Genomic DNA, 22,734 nt, shown 5'->3' on the forward strand with positions numbered 1-22,734 from the left:
TAACCTCACTGAGCCCTGGCGTTTGTAAAGCAAATTGCTGGACTCCAACTTTAAAGGTGACGCTTAAGGCTTTAGGAGTGTCCATTAACCAACTAAGACTTGGATATCTGCAGACTGCATCTGTGGTGTGGACTAACATAAGCATGCCTGTGCAAGAGCTCCCTCCCTCTTCCTCTCCCTCTCCCTACCCCCTCTATCTCGCACGCGCGCGCGCGCGCGCACACATACATACATACACACACACACACACACACACACACACACACACACACACACACACACACACACCACATTCATATCCACATACCACTTGGCAGAAATGAAACAGGATCGCTGAGCTGGATGGAACATATTCATTTAGCTTATTCATTTCTGACAATATGAAGTCGTTAGAGGGAGTTAAAGCATCTTTGGCAATTGTAAGCATGGAAAGAGAACAGGGTTGGTTATGCTTCTCCATTCAATATACGGGGCCATTGACTAAGCTGTATGTACTTGCCGCTATCTGCCCACGTAAGTAATTTGCTATTAAACACATACTGCTCTTGTAAAGAGCCTGACAATGGGTTATTTTTACACGCTTGAGTTTGGAGGGATAGAGACAAGGGGTGGGGCATTCCTCTTGACCTCTGCTCCCTGACCTGCAACTTAAATGACTAAGAGATAATAATAATAAAAAAAAAGCACTAAGCGAGAACCCTCAACCTACCACTTAGTCTTTTATGTGTTGACTCAGGAGCTCTGCAGAGTATTGTGATGCATATCTTGGTGTTGTGAAAAGGCTAGCGCTTCCTTCAGAGGCTAACCACATCCCAGGAGTTCAGCGCTTAGTTATGGTTCGAAGATGAAGTATCACACCTAAGCTCATGCACAGAATGTAGTCCCTGGTAGATGAATCTTGACAAGGGGAAGTCCTGAACTTTAGATGGTGAGGCTGAGCTGGACCAAGAAGGTCACTGGGGCTGCTGAAGGCTAAGCCTGTTCTCCAGTGGCTGTTCTGCTCTCTGCTCCTTGCCCTCTATGGTGTAAAGAGCCTCCTCTTTCTACTCCATAATGTCCTGCTTCATCATGGGCCAGAACCTAGAGGCAGACAGAGACTGTGGACTAAAATCTCCGAGGCAAGAGACAACCTTCCTTCGGTAAGTTGGCTTTCTCTGGTAGATGGCCACGGCATTAATGAGACTAACCATTATACTCATCTTTCAAGGTGCCTGGTTGACTCTCAAGAGGAAAGCTGTGCAACCCGAGTCCTAGGTGACCTAACAGTGCTCGGGCCTAAAAGAGGTAGGATCTTGCCTCTAACTGCAGGTGCTAGGAAAGCTAATCTACATAACCGAGTAGGTAGGATTTTGAGGGCTAGACACCAGCTTCAAGCACAGCAAGCTCCAGGACACCTTCCTGCCCACTGATTCTCCGGGTTGACTCTCTATGATGCTATACTCATTACCTCTACCTGTGGCAGCCAAGATGGACACTGGACTCCTTGTTCATTCTGGGTTCTTACCCAGAATGTTCTAGAAAGAAGGAAACTGGTGTTTGTCTGAATCCAGAGTAGATTCTGATCGACCTATTCCTTGGGCCCATCACTGTAGACTATAATTTTTCTTGATGTCATAATTATTAGATTATTCCTACAACTCACAGAAACCACCGGGATAAGAAAGACTAATCTTCAGTATGAGAGGACAAGGTGACGGACAGACAGGCTCCAGCAATCTTCAGTATGAGAGGACAAGGTGACGGACAGACAGGCTCCAGCAATCTTCAGTATGAGAGGACAAGGTGACGGACAGACAGGCTCCAGCAACTGTCTGTACTATTCTTCCAATGCTGTTTAGCTATGAAGGGTGGTTAACCCAAGTCACAGAGACAACACCACTAAATGTCATTGCTTCCCATGCAGCAAACCCTTCACTCCATCAGTTCTTACAGAATGCTTCTGAGGGGTGAAAAGAACACAAAGTCAAGATTGTTCTTAGAAAAAGCAAATAATTTAGAAAAAAAAACTAGACAAAAAAACCCACACACCTGTTATGGAGGGAGATCTTAAAAAAAATCTTTTATTTGAGAACAATACTTGCCCTACGGTTGAGGAAAGATAATAGGCCCGTATTCATCAGCCAGGTGCAGCGCAGCAGAGTGGGCTGTGGTGAAAGCCGGTCTTTGGGATTCTGGTGGAAGGAAACTGCTTTTGCAAGAATTTGTACCTCCTCGTGCCCTTCTGGGCCTCTCCAGTCTTCTATTCTGTCTATCATGCGCTTCAGTGTTAACGTCTGAATGTCTCTTCGCAAAGATGCAATCATCACACAGACACGTATGCCCCAACCAATCCAAACTGTATTCCTTTCGAATTCCAATGCTTCCTTTAGGGAACTGTAGTGCTTTACTTTATCCCTTTTGTTTTAAAAATGGTGTTCCTTTTCCATGCTTCATGCCAGTGCCTCATCATTCTTATTATTATAAGGCATTAGGCATCGCATCAGCAGGATCAGTACCATTAAAGCCCATGAGCAGTCTCCCTTAGCCCCGCCAGGAAGTCCTGATACAAGTTACCAGTTGATTCACTGTTTTGGTTTGCGTATGAAACACCTCCCAAAGACAAGTGGCACTGTTTGGGGAAGTTGTGGAAACTTAAGGAGGAAGGGCTTACCTTGTCGAAGTAGGTTGCTGGGGAGACAGCCTTGAGGTTTTACCGTCTAGCCCACTTCCTGTTCTGTTTACCAAGAAGTAAGGAGCTCAAGCAGCACACTCACTCCTACCACCCATTGCCATGCCTTCCCATCACAACAGATTTTGTCCTCTCAAACCATGAGCTAAAATCAACCATAGTTACCTCAAACTGTTGTGTTGTGTCTGTTCTTTAATCAATGGCTGAGGGATTTCAATGAGTTAGCAGAGCAGTCTGCTTGGAAAACAAGCATCTTTAGTTTCTCTTAAAAATCAGCAGCTGTGAGTGGGGCTAGAGAGATGGTTTGATGCTCAGAACACTGGCTGCTCTTCCAGAGAACTGGGCTTCAATTTTCAGCACTTACTCCGTGGACCACTGCTGTCTGTAAGTAGTGTCCCAAGGGAATTTGATGCCCAGTTCTGACCTCTACAGGGACAAGGCACACAGGTGGTGAACAGACATACATGCAGGCAAAACCTTCATGCAAGGGCTCTGGTGGTTTAATTCAGGACGGAAAAGGTTTCTATTCTCATGGATCATAGCTGCTACTGATAACCACAACCCTAGGACTCTTGTCCAGTGACCTCTCCTCAATGCTGATAAACTTGCCACGCATCTTTGCCTCTCTTTCTAGATTTGTAAATGGAGAGAAATTATAAAGATGACCGAGGAAGCGCTTATTGATTCTGCCCTCCCCTTAAGATACACAATACTTGTTGCTTAGGAACAGTGTGCCTACCAAACCCCATCAGACTGGTAGGGTGTTGAGTTCGCAGTGACCGGAAACCCAGCCAGTCTGCAGGAGTGAGGTCCGCAGAAGAACCAGGATTCAAATCTTGAAATGCCTGCAAGAAGCCTAACTCAGAATGCCCACAGTAACCCAGGGGGTGAGCAAAGCCATGATGCCCTAAGCCTCCAAATGTGAAATATATGCATTTAGAAAAGGAATGAAAACCAGCTACCATCACAGGCAATATGGAAGTCCCAGATAAGGACTTTGGGTGAGTTACTTAACACAGGGCCAAAACACACTGAAATGGCGTATCACCAGCAGCTGCGATGAGGCACTGGAGCACGGCCAAGACAAGCTGACCACTTCCAGTGCCATTTAGTTCAGAAAAGGAAATTAATGAGAGAAACTTCAATATCAATGAAGTTGCAAGAATATAACGGGCTACGCTTGCTCCCAGGAGGATCGGCTTTTCAATTATTTCTTTTAAAAGAATTGCAGTCACGGTGTATTTGATCCATACCCGACCCACACTCTTTGGAGAATTAGAACACATTTTACCCAATGTCAAGTTAAAATAAAAACTCATCAGAAGCAAAATAATTCTTTTTCTCCCAGGGCTCTAAAAAGAAGTGCGGCTCTCTTTGGTGGCTGGCTGGTACGCTTGTGACCTTTGTACTAAACTCACACGTGGCAGGTGAAATCTGAGAATGATTCTCTTTGCATCATTAGCTAAAACACAGAGGGCTGATCTCGGTTTCAATCTAAGTGATAACAAAGAGAACAGGATACATTGGGTCTAATAGACGTGCCACTCAGGTCTTAGAGAGATGCCACAAAGCTCTGAGCAACTGCCCTGTGTAATCAAGCACACTGCCGGGGTCCCCGCTCCTCCCCTAGGTCCTCTCCATGACGTGCTCAGCCAGCCACTTTCCTCTAGCAGGATCCCCCTCCTTCTAAAGCAGCCATGCTCAGGAGAATTGCATAGTCATCCCTCTGCCTGTGTCTTCCTCTTTCTATGTTCATACTGTGTACGAATCTACTACACACACATATGCAATTCAAAATGATCTGATTTCACCTTGATCCCAATCTGTATCACACACACGGAGAAATCATGTGTACGGCCCACTTCCCGCACTAATGATTACATAGCAAATAGAAGGAATTTAAATGGACTTCATGTGTTGTTCAGTGCTAACTTCCTCTTTTCTGTGTAGAGAATGTGGCTGCTGTTGTTTGCTTTTTCAAGTAGCGCTCAGGATCAAACTCCAGGCCTTATGCATGCAATCTACCACTGAGCCACAACTCCTTGGCTCGCAGTGTGTGCGTGTGCTTGGGTTAAAGGGCAGAGGTCCGGAGTAGCCTTGAGTGTCAGTCCTCAGGCACTAACAACCTTGGATTTTTGAGAATTCTCTCACCAGTCCAGAGCTTGGCAAGTGATTGAGGCTGACTGGGCAGAGAACCACTGGGTTCTCTATCTCCCCAGCACCGGAATTACAAGCACATGTCGCCAAGCCAGGGTATTTTTAAAATATGAGGTCTAAAGATCAAACTTGGGGTCCTCATTGTTAGAAAGCGAGACCCTTGCTGTCGGAGCTTTCATTGTGTGTACTGTTATTGTGGAGGAAAACTGGATGGAAGCCTTCTCTATAGTTTGCAACAATATGATTCTATTATTTTTACAAACTTTAAAGTTACTGGAAAAATTTACATCCTTAAGTAATTAGTTCTGTAGGGCCTTTGAAGAGGTCTTTAAGGTTAAATGGTCCCCTATGGATGGGCCCTAATCCAATTAGATTGCTCATCATGTATAGATGGAAGTTAGGCTTACAGAAGTGATCTTAGGGTCATGTGACCCTACAGGGACAGCCATGCAATGAGTCAGTAGTATGATGGCTTTCTGTGAGTTGCAGAGAGAAGCTTCAGGAAATACCAACCTCACTACACCTTGATCTTGAATGTCCCAGAACTGGGAGGAAACATTTTCTGAGGTTTAACCTCCCGGTGCAGGATGTTCTGTGCAGCAAACTGAGGCACTGCTCCCATGCTCCAAGCCCTCTGTTTATTTGAATTTGTCTTACGACAGGTCCAGCCCGCCAGCCCTTGGCATCTCTTCTTAGGAGCAGACATGAGAATGAACCCATTAAAGAAGGAAGCCTTAGGTTTTAAGCATCTCTCCTACCCTGGCAAGGCTGGTGTTCAGGGGAATCATCACGCTATGGAAAAGTTGTGGAGGGGGGCGGGCAAAAATGTGTCTGTTGGGCGCAGAGTGCACAATGAGAAAGAGTTAGAGGAAGCTGTAAAGACCAGGAACTCCACCATGTATGAGGCAAACTTGCTGACAGCACTGATGGCTTATGGCTAATGATAATGGAAGGACTGGGTGGGTTGCAGAGACCACAAGAGCAGAAGTCAGACTCTACCAGCTGCCTTGTTCCAAGGGGCCTTCGTTCTCATCTTGCTTCACATTTATACATAAGGAATGACGGCACAGCTCTTTCCAGAACCTTGGCATGAGTGTGAGCTATGCCTGCCTGTGTCTACCCTACCCTCAAGCACCTATTCTAGTTGTGACCCCCACTATTCACACCAGCAGCACTTCTCCTCTAGGACTTCAGAGTCCCATCTCTGCCACCATCATGGCGTTTGGCATTTCCTAAAGGTTTCAAGCTCTCTGGTGGAAGTTCTTGACTTCTGCTTGAGCCTGGATCCCACCCTCACTAACCACCATCTGCCTTCTGAACAGACCTCAGACACACGTGGAGCATGTGGCACTCTCATACCCACATCTAGGTCAATGATTTTTGTAAAGTGGTTTAACCTACAATCTACCCATGTGCTCCACTCATAACAGCAAAGATCCCGAAAGCTCCTTCCTAACAATTGACAAAATTATTAATATATGTTCACGAGGGATTATTTTGTATGCAGCCAGTGCCATAGAAGAATATTCAGTAACATGGCAAAGAGCTCATAAAATATTAAGAGAAATGAAATTACAAAATTGTGTTTATTATAAGCACATTTTTTGCTGAAAAGAGACTAGAATTATATATACTATAGAGCCAGGAGTAACTATTTGTTCATTATTCTTTTTTTTTTCTGTATCTCCAAAAAGGCCAATAATAAATTTCCAAGCTGTTTAGGAAACAAACCCTTGTCATTCTCATTTCACCATTCTCCTTAACAAACTAAAGGAGCAACCAAGTAAAAGGCCAAAGAAAGTCCATGCATCGTCTCACACCGTTATAAGAAGCAAGTGCCACTCGATGTATTTTGAACTTGGAGAGACAAAAGGACAGCTAAAAAAAAAAAAAAAAAAAAAAAAAAAAAAAAAAAAAAACTAGGCTAATGGATGGTCACGCCATGGAGCTAAGGCATGACTGGACTCCTAAAGGATTGACTCTTGGACCTCAGGAGTGCACAAATGGGTTTTCACCATGACCCTGCCCGTTTGGTTCCTGTGGGAACAAAGAAGTGCCACGCGCCACCCGAGGGTCATTATCCAGCCATCCTAGGAGTCCAAGCTCCACATGCTGCTGTATTGAAATGTAGTGAAAAGGCTGCCAGCAGAGCTGGGTCCCCATTCATCCGGTTTTGTCCTGTGGTAATGAGCTCCCACAAGTCCCTCCTCACTCTAGAAAGGACTGGCTTCAGAACAGGGCTAGCCTTGTGAGTGGCCCATGAAGGAATCCAGCTCTGCAGGAGTTCAGCCAAGAGACTTAGAGGAAGGGATCGTTTTTTTAGTGGGAAACGCTGGAGGGACCTGAGCTGAACTCTTTCACTTTTGTCTGCACTGTGGGAGTCTGTAACCTGGCCATGGGTGTGTGGTTAGCACCCATCTGAAGACCTATGGTGTAGGCATCTAACAACAGGTCTGGTCTCACATGACCTGTAGCCTACACAGTGCAGGTTGCCCCTCCTGGCCCACACAGAAAGGATTACTTGGAAACAAGTCAGTATTTCCCATATGTAATGTGGACATTGTTTCTGTCTCTGATTCAGTGTTAAGTTAGGCATGTTGGAAAAAAGACCCCCATCTAGGCCTGCTTTTTCTGGAGCTGAACTCAAAGGTAGGAAATATTCTTCCTTCCCAAACAATTCATGTCTATACCTAGAGTCCCATCTTCATTTTCTTCTGATAGCCCTGCTCTCTGCACTGTGCTCCCTCGGGTACTTCTAAAGGCAAAGTTAAGTGGCTTCCAGATCTAGAGACTAATTAGAAGAGATAAATGCTGTGACAGTCTCATGACCATGGACATATCTTTATGGCTCTTGCCATAAGTGAACATGCCAGCTATTCTCTGCATATGGAGAATTCGATAAAAAGCCACCTATGGTAGGCCAATCTGTGCAAAAGGTTTGCTCTAGGCTACTCCTTCTAAACAGACCCATGAAGGCATCTCAGACAGACCTGGAAGATCTCTCTGCACAGCTGCGCAGTGCCATGGTTTAGAATTTGGTCAGATGGACTAGAGCACTGCAATATCCATATACTGTGCAAAAATAACACTCAACTGATTCTTCCACAGAAGAAAAGAGGAGTCCAAGTATAAATTTGGCTGAAACAGTCTTTCTACCAAAGGCTAATTAACTACACATCTCATAGACCAGATCAGAAAATTAGAAAAAAACACCTTGCCTGTTTTGTCCTACTTGGGTCTACTTCCCATCTCCAAAACAAAACAAAAAAACAAACAAACAAACAAACAAAAAACTGTGGAGACAAATTCAGCTTTCCATTGGCCATTTCCTTCCGGGTAATGTGATCCATTACCGCTACCGGAAAACTACTCTCCCAAGGACCTAGAGGAGCATCCTCAAACCAGAGACTAGTAGTCCATCTGTAGTCAGGATACCAACTTAGCAATTGCTGACTTAACAGCAGCAAAAGTAAGGAATTGCCATAGTTGCCACCTCTGCAGAACCCCGCCCCCTCCAGGTACAACTTAAACCCTAACCATATGGAGAACGGGGACGGACCGGGACTGTTCATCTTTGCTTTAACAGTTCTAACACAAAGATGTCCTAACTGGGTTTGCATTGGATAGGGTAGGGGACGTGCTCTACTTCCCCCCCCCTCATAACTCCCTCCTACAGAAAGGTCATTCATTGATCTTCAATACACCTGTTCAGTTGAGGCATCAACTCTATGGCAGGCCTCTGGGTGGATATGTGTTCCCAGATATCCTGTCTCAGAAACCTCGGGCTGTGTAAAGTAGGAGCTTGGTAGACAGGACACTTGTGTAAACTCGGTTCACAGTCTATTTTACCTCAAGCCGACATAATTAGCTGTCTACTTCAAGGCACACTGCAGTCAGGTAACCCCGCACTTTCCCGTAGGGGTCGTTCTTGCAAGCTCCGCATTCAATGGAGGGAGACAGCTTCATTGGGAGCAAACGCATACTCAGTAAGTCAGGGCTACAGGTACTTGGTTAGTAACCATCCAACTGTCCACCAGCAGTAGGTCAGGGACACCATTTGTCCCTGGAGCCAATTGCCACTTAGCTATTTCCTGAAAGCCTAGACCTCAGGGCTCTTCCGTCTTCCCAGTGTAAAATGTCAGACCCTGATTCAGCAGAAAGTAATCCTTAAAAGTTTGTACATTGGGGTTGGGGATTTAGCTCAGTGGTAGAGCGCTTGCCTAGGAAGCGCAAGGCCCTGGGTTCGGTCCCCAGCTCCGAAAAAAAGAACCAAAAAAAAAAAAAGTTTGTACATTCTTCATTTCTTACTAATGCCCAGTTCCCAGGTCAGGTTGCTAGTTGAAACATTACCAGAAGTTGCCAACTTTGAGTTATAACAAATGTTGACAGTGTGATCAACTCCCTTTCTAAGTCCAAAACGAAAACAAAACAACAACAAAAGAAAGTAAAACAACAAACAAACAACAACGAAACCAAGAGGCAGTTTTGAGTCTTCACAGTTGGGGTCTCTTAAACGAAGGCCCCAAATAGACCTTGGTAAACACTAGAGAGTCTCAAATCCCCCTGCACCACAACACACACAACATCGATTAACCCCAAACCCCTCCAGACCGTATCCTCCCTCATGCATGATCTGCTTCTGGTAAGAGATCTAAGCAGCATCTAAGCATTCCTTGGAAAGATTTTCAAAATGATCGAGTTGCATCACTTCTAGATCAGGCATGTGAGACTTTCTGGGGATCCAATCCTGGAGACTGTTAGCCAGTTCTGTAAACCAGTGCTCCAGCAAAACACAGTCTAACTTTGCAACCAACCCAGACAGCGGGGGCAGCGCCTACCTATGTAGAGCGAGGAGTCCTTCCTCCGCACGTGGTCGTCAATGTAGGAGACCCCCAGGGGTTGCACGGGGGTAGCACCGATGCCCAGGAGCACCTGAGCCCCAATGAGCAGCAAGTACATCATGTTCGTGGCTGTCCGGTTACGGCAGATTAAGTCCGGGTCAGGCCCCTCATCGCTGCTGGACCCATTGGTGGCACAAACATCGCGGCCTTCGGCTCCCCATCGAATCTCACCAGCCTCATACTTGTACTGGTGGGTAAGGAATTCAGGCAGTGCCGAGAGCAGCGCACCCAACGCCATGACGATTCCACCACAGCCGATGAGGCGTGGTCGGTGCCCACGTGCTCCGAAGTAGCTCACGAAGAGAATCAGCGCCAGGTTGCCGATCTCAAAGCTGCTGGCGATCACACCCACATCGGCGCTCTGAAGGTTGAACCTGCGTTCCAGGGTGGTCAACACGCTCACCTGAGGGTGGCAAAAGGAAAAAGTCCATCTTAGGAGACACACAAGGGGACAACCTCCTGCCCTTCCTGGACCCTCCCACCTGCCGGGTGAGGTGGCACCAGATGCAAAAGGCAGATAGAAACCCAAATGAATCAGACAAGCATTTCCTTCATTTGATAACCGTAATTCACTAGAAGAATTCACTTTCGTAGCAGCAAAGACGATTTGGGCCAATATCTGCCTCCACCTTCAAGGGTTCCATGTATTTCCATAGAGGAAACCTAAGAATCAGGAATACGGCCCAAAGTCTGTGTGACTTTTCCAAATGCATGCTATATGTGAAGTCTGTGTATGTCCAAGAGCATTGGAACCAGAGGCTCTTTTTACCAGAATACCAGCTTCCAAACACCTAAGCAGCAAAGCAGACCAGGTAGGTCAACTCAGTAGCATATTTTATTTATTCATGCATGCCCCGTTCACTCTTCCCCAGGTCCTACACATGCTAAGGAAACACACTGCCACTGAGCTACATTCCCAGAATTCTTTTCACCTTCTGAGATAGAACCTTACTCCATTGGCTGTGATGACCGTGGACTCACTCTCTGTAGGTCAGGCAGTCTTTGTACTTAACAGACTAGGTAAGTAAGTCTTGACTCTCTTTGAGTCTCTTCCTTTAGCTTCCCTAAAGCTGGGATCACGGACTGACATAAATAGGCCTTGTAGTGGGATTATATTCAGCACCATCTCCTTCTGGAAGTTTCTAAGTGATATAGGTTTCCCTAAAGGATATCTAATAAAACAAACAAACAAACAAACAAAACAAACAAAATCCCCCTGATCTGTTGTAAGCACGGTAGCCCTGATGGAACATTTTTATGGGATATTTATATTTCCCCTCTCTTTTTTTTTAATCCCTGTCTGCCTGTGTTTGTTTAACAATATTTACGAAACATATGTCATTTGCCTGGCAATGGCCTGGATAAAATGGACAGAAAAAATGAGGACACCTGGTCTTAAAAGGCCACCTGGCAGGAAGGTAAACATAGACACAACTAAAACATAAATTCAAGGGGCGATGTGCTATTCAAAGGCTCATTAGAGGGAAGAGGGAGTGCTCTCCTGTATGTGGGCACCATGACCTGCATGGTAGGAGGACAGCTGTCCCTGTTATGAGAGATCTGGCAGGTGATTGGGGCCCTCACCGGGCAAGGCAGAACACCTGGAGCAAAGCTGTGAATGAGTTCCTGATGAAGGAGGGAACTGACCCAGATCATGACACACCAGGGACCCCACTGTGAACAATGGAGGCAATTCATGCCCTGCAGTGGTGGGAGTGCAGGCACCCCAAGAGAAAACAGAGGCAAATCCTTGCTATTCCTTTTTTAAATCCCTATTTCCTGAGAAATCAGAATCCTAGCAGCCCCACTGTGATGGGTATGAACACAGAAATAGTAATGTAAATCTACAAGCCAGAGAAGCCTTCTCCTGCAGGGTGGGATAGAACAGAGAGATAACAGTAATGTACAAGGGCTAGGCCAGGTATCTGAGGCCAGACTGCATGAGTGCATTATAATCCAGGTAACCAAGTGACTCTATGCTTTAGCTTGCTTCCCGTGAGATGACAGTAAGATCTGGGGCCAGGATAAACCTAAACCCTTCGTGAGGGGATGCCAGGAAAGGACAGGCTATAGCCATTATGAATATTCTGATATTCCTCTGGTTCACTGGGAGCGTCCAGGGTTTGAAAAGCCTAAGTGTCGCACCAAGTATGGGAGGAAGCATGCCGGAAGATTGAAAAGATGAACGTTATCGTACCAAATGGAAGGCCCTCATGCAAGTTGGGGAGCTATGTGCAAGGAAGGGTCCCCGTCAGCACAAAGAAACATGGGAGAGACTTTGTCTCAGACAGACTGCACTAGAACTCCAGACTGCTAAAGAAAGGGCAGGGAGGAGAGTCCCAGAGAGCTGGCCTTCCTCTAAGATCAGACACAGGGATGTGCTTGTAAACAGCCAATCATCCACAACCTTCTAAACCTGTCCCGTCTGCTGGACATACCCAAGCACACAACCAAACATCTGTGATAATGATGATGACCAGGGTGCCTCTGTGTGCCCTTACTGTCAAAAGAACAGCGTGGCCAGGTCACCATTCCTCGCTTCCTCTCAGTACATAAATTTAAGCCCTTTAGCCCAGAGGATCTCAGCCTGTAAGAAGTGCTGAAGCACATGATGAGCACCTGAGCATAGCGTATGGGACTCAGTCACCAGAAGGATGGTGAGAGTCAGGCTGCTAAGGCGGTGGCACAACAGGGATCTTTCCTTCAGGACCACTCCACAGGCCAGCCCCACAGAGCAGCTTGGGAGCATCTGTCACACACTTGGGCAGCAAGGTTCCCATTCAGGGTCCAATCCACTGTGCTTTCCAGCCAAGGGCAACCCACAACTCACTGGGCTTGGCTCCTTTCTCTGAATAACGGGTTGCAGTTGTTGAGAACGGAAGATAGATGGGCCCTGGCCTGGTTACAGTGGCTCTAAAATGCTCCCAGGAGATGTGCTTTCTGAAAGCCCTGGCTGGGCAAGGGAAGAGAAAGGCTTCAATTATTCACTTCTTTCCGCTGTAACAAACGCGTGTCCGGTAGATCAGAGGCCCTGGCTTTGAACTGGTGACGCTGCGTGTTTGAGTAATTGGGTAGGTGGACTAACTCCGGGGAGGTGGAGAACAGCATGGTGAGCATGGAAAGAAGACCAAGGAGGGCTGGATGAGGGGAGAGCTGGGACTAATCAGGTCAGCAGCCCCAAGCACTGACAGACACTGGGAGCAGAGCGGGTCTAACCGTGTCTTGACATCCCATTGCGGTGACAAGATGTCCAACACAAACAATATACAGGCAGATTTTTGACGGGTTTGATTTGACGTTTCAGCCATAGTCACTCTATGTTTTGGATCAATGGATAGGCAGAGTTAAGATGGTGGTCAGCAACTCGGTGAGATTCAAATGCAAAGTTGCTACTTCACAAAGGCTAGGAAGTAAAGAGAAAAAGGAAGGAGGGAGCTGAGGGCCATGATCCCCTCCAAGGGATCCTAATGATGCATCCTTTCACTAGGCACCAACTTGGAAAGGTCGTCTGCCTCCCAACAGCACCACAGACTACAATGAAGCCTTTAGCACACGGCCTTGGGAGCATTTAAGATATAAACCCCAATGGGTAGATCTGCAGTGATCTCCGCCATGGTGCTGGGTGGCTCCACGGTGCAGGAAGGGCTGAAGTGAAGTGTCATTTTATTCTGCCACGGGGCCTAAGGACAGACACAACAGACAACATAACTGGAACCCCGAGGAGAGCTCTAACTCAGCAAACATGCTCCATCATAAGCTCCTTCACAATATTTATGTCCACAAGGCCAGGGAAAGGGGATGGGGATAAAGACTGCTCTCGGCAAGACACAAGACGGTCAGTTCGTGTAGAGCTGGGTCATGCCCGGGGCTCCTGTCCAGTCCGACCAGGGTCTTTCCTCCTTGCAGCCTCTTGCGGGGGCCCCAGTGAAGCTCATCTAGACCAGCAGTTAAAGTTACTGCAGCCATTCTGAAATGGTACTTTGTGGATCAATTAGATCGGGGGCTAATGTCTTCACTCATTTAAAGCACCGTTTTCAGAAGCCGGACTAATTAAGTATGCATGAGACCGTAAAAGCCACTTGTGGCTTTTTATGTGGCAGACTAATCCAGCACGGAGGGAGCCAGCAGAGTGCTGAAGGGAATGGCTGCCTTTACTTAATGGGCAATGGGCTAAAGGAAACAGCTGGATAATTAGAGAAGGAGACAAAGGGCCAGGGATTCCAGGAGGAAAAGAGAGGAGGAAGCACCCTTACCCCGGGCTAAGCGGAAATGAAGTTAGTGTGAGAAGTGTGTGCAGAACCTGCCAGGCTTTTGCTGCATTAACTAACTGGAGGAAAAGAGGTGAGGGGGTTGTGGAGAGAGGAAGGGAGGGAAAGAAGGAAGGAGAGGGGGAGGAAGAGAAAGAGTTAGAGAGGAAAAGAGGGAGGAAAGGGGAGCATCTACATTTCAGAATCTCAAGAACTCTTGTTAATAAAAGTTCCCAAGACTGGGCAAGGACTCACCGAAATGCTTGCTCAACCAGCATGAGAACCTAAGTTCAATCTCCAACAGTCATGTGCAAAGCTGAGCATGATCGTGCACACTTGGAATCCCAGTGCTGGGAAGGTAGGACTCCTGGGTTCCCTGGCCTGCAAACCTAGACAAAATGGTGAGTCCCAGATCACATGAGGGACCCTGCCTCAAAAAGCAAGATAGATGGCTTCTGAGGAAGTATAGCTGAGATTGATACCTGGCATCCACACCCCTCCTCACACACGCACACATGCACAGATGCACTTGTACACACAGGCACATGCATACATGTGTGCCCAAAGGGAGGACTTTGATCCATGCTGACATCAGTACTATAGGGTGGCCTATGGGCAAACATGGCTGAATCTTCCCTGCTCTCTAAAGTGGCCCAGGAGAAGATGCCATGTCCTCTTCAGCAAGAATCCAGGTTCTCAGCACTGGGTGGAAGATTTCAATCTTCTAAGAGATAAATAAGCCCACAAGTCATTCTGGCTTGGCTGAGTGGGGCTGGGACTGGCAACTAAAATGTTGCCTGCTCCCTAGGCCTCTGTCACAAGGGTGATGATTCTAACACCCAAGAAGGCAGAGGGCGTTGTATGTATACTTAGGACATATGTGTGCTTAGGGTCCTGGATATCATTGCAACCTAGTCTATTCCTGTAGCTTTGAAGTGGGAGAACCTTGAGGTCAGTATGAAACTCCTGATTTGGGAGTCCAAGGTTTTGTCAGGAGATGGATACATCTGTCCCGGGCTAACCATGAACTCACTCTGTAGCCCAAGTTGGCTATAAAGTTGAGCTCCTCCTACCTCATCGTCCTTAGTGCTAAGATCGTGGGCCTCTACCACCATGCCTGACTCCAATCTTGCTTTGACAACTGTTGGTCAAGCCAATCTGCCAGAGCCCTTTTCCAAGCCTTAGCAATGGGTATAAGAGAGCATGTTCTTGTGAGCACCCTGGGGTTCTGCAGCCAACACTCAGTAGTATATACTAACAAACTAGTCTCAACACTGGCATACACGGTCTCCATGCTTCCTTCAATTTAGTCTGATTCCACACACCCCCAGTGCCTGCTAAGTGGGCAATTCAGGAAGCATGACTGTGATTGAGACAATCCATCCATGACAGAATGAAACCATTTAGTGACAGCCCAGGCTACACAGCACCGCAATAGAGCAGCAGAGCAACTGAGGGACTGACAGCCCTGGGAGCGGACCTGAGACACAACAAGAGTGAGCTAGATCCTAGAAGACATTAAGTGGGGACCTGGTGAGATGGCTCAGCGGTTAAGAGCACTGACTGCTCTTCCAGAGGTCCTGAGTTCAGTTCCCAGCAACCACATGGTGGCTCACAACTATCTAGGATGGGATCCGATGCCCTCTTCTGGTGTGTCTGAAGACAGTTACAGTGTACTCACATACATTAAATAAATAAATAGACAGACAGACAGTCATGAAGTGGAAGGAATTGCTGCATTATTTCAAAAGCAAAGACCAGTGACACAAAGAAGATACAACAGGTGGAGAGTCCTGGCCAGCTGGGGGCAAGAGGAAACAACACCTGACTCAGGGTAATGAATGGCGTCATCAGAGATAAAGCAGCCTTGAAGGCAACACTACAGGGTCAATGGGGGAAGGGAGGTTCTGGAGCAGAAGCCATCCTTTAGAAATAGCATAGCATTCTACACTGTGAGGAATGGGGGAAGACTACCTGGTCAGATACTCAGTCTTGGTGAGAATTGAAATCCGCTTGCTTATTGCTGATATGTCATTTAAAAAGGGCATTTGTGTGGAGGTGAGCCCAAACTCAGATTCAAAAGAATGGAAACATGAGGTAAAGTGCCCACAGCACTAACCACAGATACTAACAACAGTGCAAGAGGTGCCACCTCGATGTGGTCAGGACAAAATAATGTGGCTGCCTCTCTCAGGGGTTCCTGGAAAGAATTTGACACACTCTGAAAGGAGTGAGACAGTAAATATTTTAGGCCATGTGGTCACCATAGTAACACTGGCATCTGCCACTGTAGACCAACACAACATCCATGGCAACCTGTATACAAGTGGACATGGCTAAGTTCCAATAAAACTTTACCTACAGAAACAGGCAGAGGGCCAGATTTGATCCCTATCTCTTTGTAGACTGCCCAAATCTTGGTTCTACACATTATATCTTTAGCTGATAATAAAAACTCCCATTCATAATAAATTTATGTAACACTTTAGTAACAAATGCCAAGAAAAAAATCATTTCTAGATACTTCAATACTTCAGGTATTCAACTGCCAGGTTGTGAAGATTTGGGGGTTTATTTAATATCTTTTTTAATCCCATGCAAGTGATTTGTGAAGTAACTTTCTTACCTGTCCTTCTAAGAACATCTCTTCCCAAACTAAGGGGCATATTCTTTGCTCTCTGAAGCCAGTATTCAGTTTCTGTGATAACTGTAACACTGATCACAGTTGAAGGAAGCCCAGTGTGTCATTCTGTCTCTCATCAGAATAGCCATGCCTTGTAGTGGGAAGTTGGGTGCACTGGGGAAATGGTGAGCAAAACATCCTCACTTGTGAAGTCTAGGAACACAGGTCTGCACAGCCAGGTGGCCCAGGACATCACTGTTCTAGCCTCTTGCACTTGCTCCAACCACATGACCCACAACTGGGCCAGGTGAAGGAGACATTTGGCAAGACTGCTTTACGTATGCTGCAATGATTGAGCACAAATTGGGCTCACGGGATAACGGGGCATAATTTTCAAATCAGTCTTCCTTAAAAGGCAGAGAACAAATTAGACGGAGAAGCTTTTGAGACACTGTGGCCCCAGGCATATGCAAGCACATCAATGGTAACAAGTTTACTAAGCCTTCCTGTTATCATCAGAAGTGTTCTAACCAAACTTCATTTTCTTTAAACCCACAAGGATACTTTCAAGGGGAGTTTAATCTCTTGTCTGTCATGCCAAGGGTATGTCTTTTTCTCCTTTTGAAACTTGCACTCTTGTTGTCAAACCTCTTCCTCCTGAAGGCTGAGATCACACTTGTGTACCACCCACTATAACATGTCTCCTAGCACAGGGACTAGCATGGGACATACATGAGATTTTCAGAGCCTCGCATTGACTTGGTCGAGACTCCTTTTCTAGTCTGTCAGTGCACAATGGTCCATCCTCAAGGCTGTTGAACGAAAGCTTCAGTCCCCAGTAGGCACTGTGACCACAGGTAGGCCTCGTCCTCAGCATGTCCCCCAATGCCACAGCAGGATCCTGAGCCACCACAGCTCTCCCAGGGCCCCCAGTCAGTGTCACGATTTGGATCCTGATCTTACATAGCCTTGCATGGCATTTTTCAGATCACCTCGAATGACAGTGTCAGTCAGCATCTGCCTGCTCTGCCTTACAAAGACCTCACCAGCCCCTCCTTCTCTAAGAACCCATCTCTACCTCCTCCTTTTCCTTCCTCTACTCCGTCATCTGCATCTTTCTTGGACCATTTCTCCCTCTCCCCTAGAGTGAGGAGTCCTCTCATCTTTTTTTCTATCCCTGTCTTCCACTAAACAGTCTTAAACCACAATAGAGGCAAGAGTTTTTATGACTCCTTATACTCTTTGAAGTTTATATCCAATTAATTAATTCTAAGGGGATGTGCAATAGTTTATGATCCTCCCACTCAAAATAAAATAAAATAAAACTACCATGAAATGTGATTACTTCCAATATGTAAATCACATCACTGACCCCTCCACCGCCCCTATAGCTCTTCCTTCCAGCTTAGAAGAAAAACTGGTTTCAGGTCCCCACCAGCTTCAATCAAGAGCTCTGTCTGCACTCTGTGCCTGGCTGTGGAGTCATTGGCGGGTATGTTGGCATCAGGCCAAGTCTTAAAACAATTTATATTGTGCCTTGCAAACCTCACACTGGGGCACTCTTTGAACTCAAAATTGGTATGGTGGCTGCTCTGTTTTAATGGAGAACAGGAAGAACCTGGTTCTTCAGCCCTCAGATATAAGGGAGAGGCAGGCATAAGCCTTCAAGAGATCTCACAATAAGGCTCACACCAATCATTCAACACAGGATCCTCAGGCAGAGCTGTTTTGTGCCAAGTCAGCCTCTCTGCATGCCCCAGAGCCCCAGGATACCACTGTGTGCCTTGAACCCCCACCCCATTTGAGCTATGGAAATAGCTTACCCAGTACAGTGTTTGACACACAAATCTGAGAGTCATAAATTTAATCCCTAGAACCCACATTAAAAAAAAATGGTGTGAGCCAAGTGGCAGTGGGCACTTGAGAGGCAGAGGCCAAGGCTACACAGAGAAACCCTGTCTCAAAACAACAAAACAAAACAAACAAAATTATAAAGACAGAATTCACTGCTAGATCTTTCTTACAAGAAATATGAAAGTAATTCCTTCAGGTAGACTCGGGGGAGGAAAACACCCACAGAGATTCAAATATGGACTCTGAAGTAAGGCTAAAGAGACAGCTCAGTAGGTAAAGGGGCCAGCAGTCAAGTCTGCAAACCTGACTTTGTTCCCCAGGATCCACACGGTAGAAGGAAAGAGTGGACTCCACTAGAGAAACAAAGCTCAAGGAACAACACTGTAAAAGTTACTATGTGTGCAATACAAAAGGCTATGTACAGGTATTTACTCTCTCCCTTTAAAATAACAACAACAACAATCATCATCATCATCGTTGTCGTTATCACCACCTCATGGTAGAATAACACAGCAGCCATGCATCCACAGTCTAACCAGGCGTCACAGTCTACCCATGGCAATCTTACCACTCAGGAGGAGAGAGAAATGCAGCAGGTGGGCAGCAAAGCGTCTATATTTACAAGAACTCAGTTAGCATAGCCCCAAAGGAGACTGTGCTTCCTGAAGGAACTTATTTGTAAAAGCGGTCACTAAGAGACTTCTCTGTAGTACAAGGGAAAAATGAGTTAAATAAATAAGAAACTAGTTAACACGAAGGAGGCCAGTAAAGAAGGGACCGGAGAAACAAAGACATGAGACACAAGACAAATTGCAACTTCCATCAACAAACAGATCAAGGTCCCCAAAATACGTGAAAAACCGACAGAATGAAAGGAGAAATTGAGCCATCATGGCTGTAGAGGTTAACAAAGCCCACGCAATAACTGACATAAACAGCAGACGAAAAGAAAAAATCAGTAAGGATAAAGAGGATTTGAACAATGCTACCTTCCCATCTTAAACTTGACAATAAAATGACAAACAGCTCATTTTTCAAAATAGGCGAGTGTCATTTAAATAGACATTTCATCAAAGGAGGTGTACACATGTCTAATAAGCATCTGAAAAGGTGTCTTGGAGAAATGCCAATCAGAACCTCAGTGAGATATTACTACCCGCCCACTAGAGTGCCTGTTTAAAAAGACACAGACACCAAGTCTTCAAATACTGCTAGTGAGAAACGGAAGACAAAATGCTTACAGATGCTTTGGCAAGTAGTGGAACAATTTCGTAAAATATTAAACTTTATTTTATAATGGAGCAGTCTCTTTCCCAGAGCTCTACTGAAGAACAATGAAAGCCCACACCCACAAAACCCCTAAATTGTGGCAGTATGAGTCACAGCCAGAAGCAACTCAAATATCCATCAACACGTACAGAGAAACAAAATAGGTTATATCCATAAGTCTGGTGGCAATGTCATTTACTAAATCAATATCCACAGAGTTCTAACAGAAGGAACAGTATTCAGCAGTGACGTTAAATAAACTATTCATACATATGAAACGTGGATAAACCTCAAGAAGACAACATTCCATTCATATAAACATCCAGAAAAAGATTTATATGTATCAAAAGGAGACTGGGAGGAAGGCTCAATAGCTCACGCCTGTTTGTAACGAGTTTCTTGGAATCTGGCACCCTCTTTTGTCCTCCTTGGGTACTGCATGCACACAGTGCACATACAAACACAGGCAAACACTCATAAACATAAAATAAAAATAAGTAAATATTTTATTTATTTATAAAAAGAAAGTATGGGGCTTGGCTAGAGCAGAAACTGACAGGCATTGGACATGAAACAACTTGATGGCTCATTCGCTTATTCTGGTTTCTTTGTCTGAGACAGCATCTTACTGTATAGCCCAAGAAGACTTCAAACTTTCCTGCATCTGCCTCACAATGCTGGAATTGGAGAAGAGTATCACCATAGCCAGCTGAGAACCAATATTTACAGGGAGGGACATTTCAAAACAGAATGTGATGATGACCACATAAGGATAGAAATCTGTGAAAACCAACTGACTGTATGTTTCAGGCAGATACATCTTGTTACATAAATTCTGTTAATATATTTCTAATATATTGTTGTGATTTAAACTATCTGACATGGACAACTTAAAGTTTATTTGAAGACTCGTGGAGTCAGAGGGCCATAGTCCTTGAAGAGAGAGAATGCATGGAGAGAATTTGTGCCAGTAGAACAGGCCACAGAGGGTCCCCGATTGCAGAGGGTCAGCAAACAGAGCAGGACTGTAAGAGAGGCCAGACATAACCTTCAAAAGTCCACCTCTAGTGAGCTAGTTCCTCCAGAAAGGACTTCCCTGGTGGGTTCCTTTTAGACTTGACATAAGCTAGAGTTATCTGAGTAAAGGAAACTCAATTGAGAAAATGACTCCATGAAATTGGCCTAAACTATAGGCAAGCCTATAGAGGCATTATTATTATTGTTTATCATCATCATCATCATCATCATCATCATCATCATCATCATTTGGCAGTACCCAGCCCACTGTGGGTAATGGTGACCCTGGGTAGGTCATCCTGAGTTATGTAAGAAAGCAGGATAAGCAAGCCAGGAAGAACAAGCCACAAGCCGTTAAGCAGCCCTCCTTTATGACTTCTGCTTCAATTCCTGCCTCTCATTTCTACCCTGATTTCTCTCAGTGATGAGGTGTGACCTGAGAGTTGTAAATGAAACAAACCCTTTCCTTCCCAGGTTGCTTCTAGTCTTGGTCTTTATGACAGCAATAACAACCCTAACTAAGACACTTGTTTTCTTCTTGACAGATTCCTTGGGCTTGGAGCTCATCACATAAACGAGGCAAGCCCCCAGTCCCCAGTGACATTTAAGCCTTGCCTCCCCAGTGGTGATTTACAAACATGCTCACCATAAACAGCTTTTTAAGTGATTTGTTTTTATCTTATGTATTTGAGGATGCACCTGCATACATGTTTTATATCACAAGCTTATAGGTGCCTGCAAAGACCAGAGGAAGGTTTAAGATCCCCTGGAACAGAAGGCTGTGAGCTACCTACCACATGGCTGTTAGGGTGCTCTATCAGATATCAAAGAATCTAAACCACAGAGCCATCTGTCCAGCCCTGACCCCCAAGCTTCATTTTGGTATGGTTCTGGGAATTGAACTCGGGTCCTCATGTTTTCAAGGCAAGTATTTTGGGACTAAGTTATCTCCTCAGCCCTCTGAACATCTTCTCCTCCCTCCCAACCTCCATTCCCCTTCTCTCCCAATGTGAGTCTTCTTTTTTCTCCCATACCTATAGACACAGGTTTCGTACATCTCTACAGACTTGGACACCTCATGAATAAATTTTCCCTTCCTAAAATGGCATCTGGACTAGAATGCTGCCGCATGGCAGGTCCACAGGGCTCTGAACACTGGTGGTTGCTGGCCTTAAATGTCTCTCGAGCTCTAACATTACCCTCGGTAGGTTGTGCCAAAGTCCTGGCTTCTGGGTCACCCCAGTTTCAAGCACGGGGCAAACCAACCCACTGAGCTACCAAGTTCCAGAGAGACTATCAAGAGGACAGGACCAGCATCACCAGGGAGGTTACATGCCACAGTGTTCTGAGAAACAACAGAATCCAGGCAAGGAAATCCTAGGCCGTTTGGTTCATTTACAGATTTGAACTATGAATGTTGAAAAGCCAGATGAACAGGAAGTAGGGACAGCCATCTTATTCATGTTTTTGTTTTAAGGGCAACCATTTGTAAGAGAAAACAAAACAAAACAGTGGTACCGAGGCTGGAATTTACCACCTGCACTAGTCATTTTTCAATGTGATGAGACGCCATGTCTCATCTATGTGAGGAGGCACCATGACCAAAGGAACTTATAGAAGAGCTTATTGGGGACTTACAGTTTCAGAGTGTGAGACTATGAGCATCCTGGTGGGAAGGGTGGCAGCAGACGGCAGACATGATGCTGGAGCAGTAGCCACAAGCTTACATCTGAGCCACAAGCAGGGGGAGGGGGGGAGAGAGAGAGAGAGAGAGAGAGAGAGAGAGAGAGAGAGAGAGAGAGAGAGAGAGAGAGAGAGAGAAAGGAGGAGGAGGAGGAGGGGGAGAGAGAGAGGAAGGAGGAGGAGGAGGGGGAGAGAGAGAGAAGGAGGAGGGGGAGGGAGGGAGGGAAGGAGAGGGAGGGAGAGAGAGAGAAGAGGAAGAGGAGGGAGGGAGGGAGAGGGAGAAAGAGAGAGAGAGAGAAAGAGAGAGAGAAGGGG

General features: G+C 45.9%; 1 protein-coding gene across 3 annotated transcripts in view; it reads right to left on the reverse strand.

Annotated features, from left to right (window-relative positions):
- The window catches only part of Slco3a1 (solute carrier organic anion transporter family, member 3a1), a 282,751-nt gene that overhangs the window by 217,196 nt on the left and 42,821 nt on the right, over positions 1-22,734 (reverse strand). For all 3 annotated transcript variants that reach the window (XM_087598996.1, NM_177481.2, XM_087599034.1), the window contains exon 2: positions 9,664-10,129. In XM_087598996.1, coding sequence (XP_087455122.1) covers positions 9,664-10,129 — 466 coding nt within the window. The remainder of the gene's footprint in view (positions 1-9,663; positions 10,130-22,734) is intronic.

Source organism: Rattus norvegicus, chromosome 1 (assembly GCF_021556685.1).
Source record: "Rattus norvegicus strain SHRSP/BbbUtx chromosome 1, alternate assembly SHRSP_T2T, whole genome shotgun sequence".
In the NCBI taxonomy this organism is placed as follows: Eukaryota; Metazoa; Chordata; class Mammalia; order Rodentia; family Muridae; genus Rattus; species Rattus norvegicus.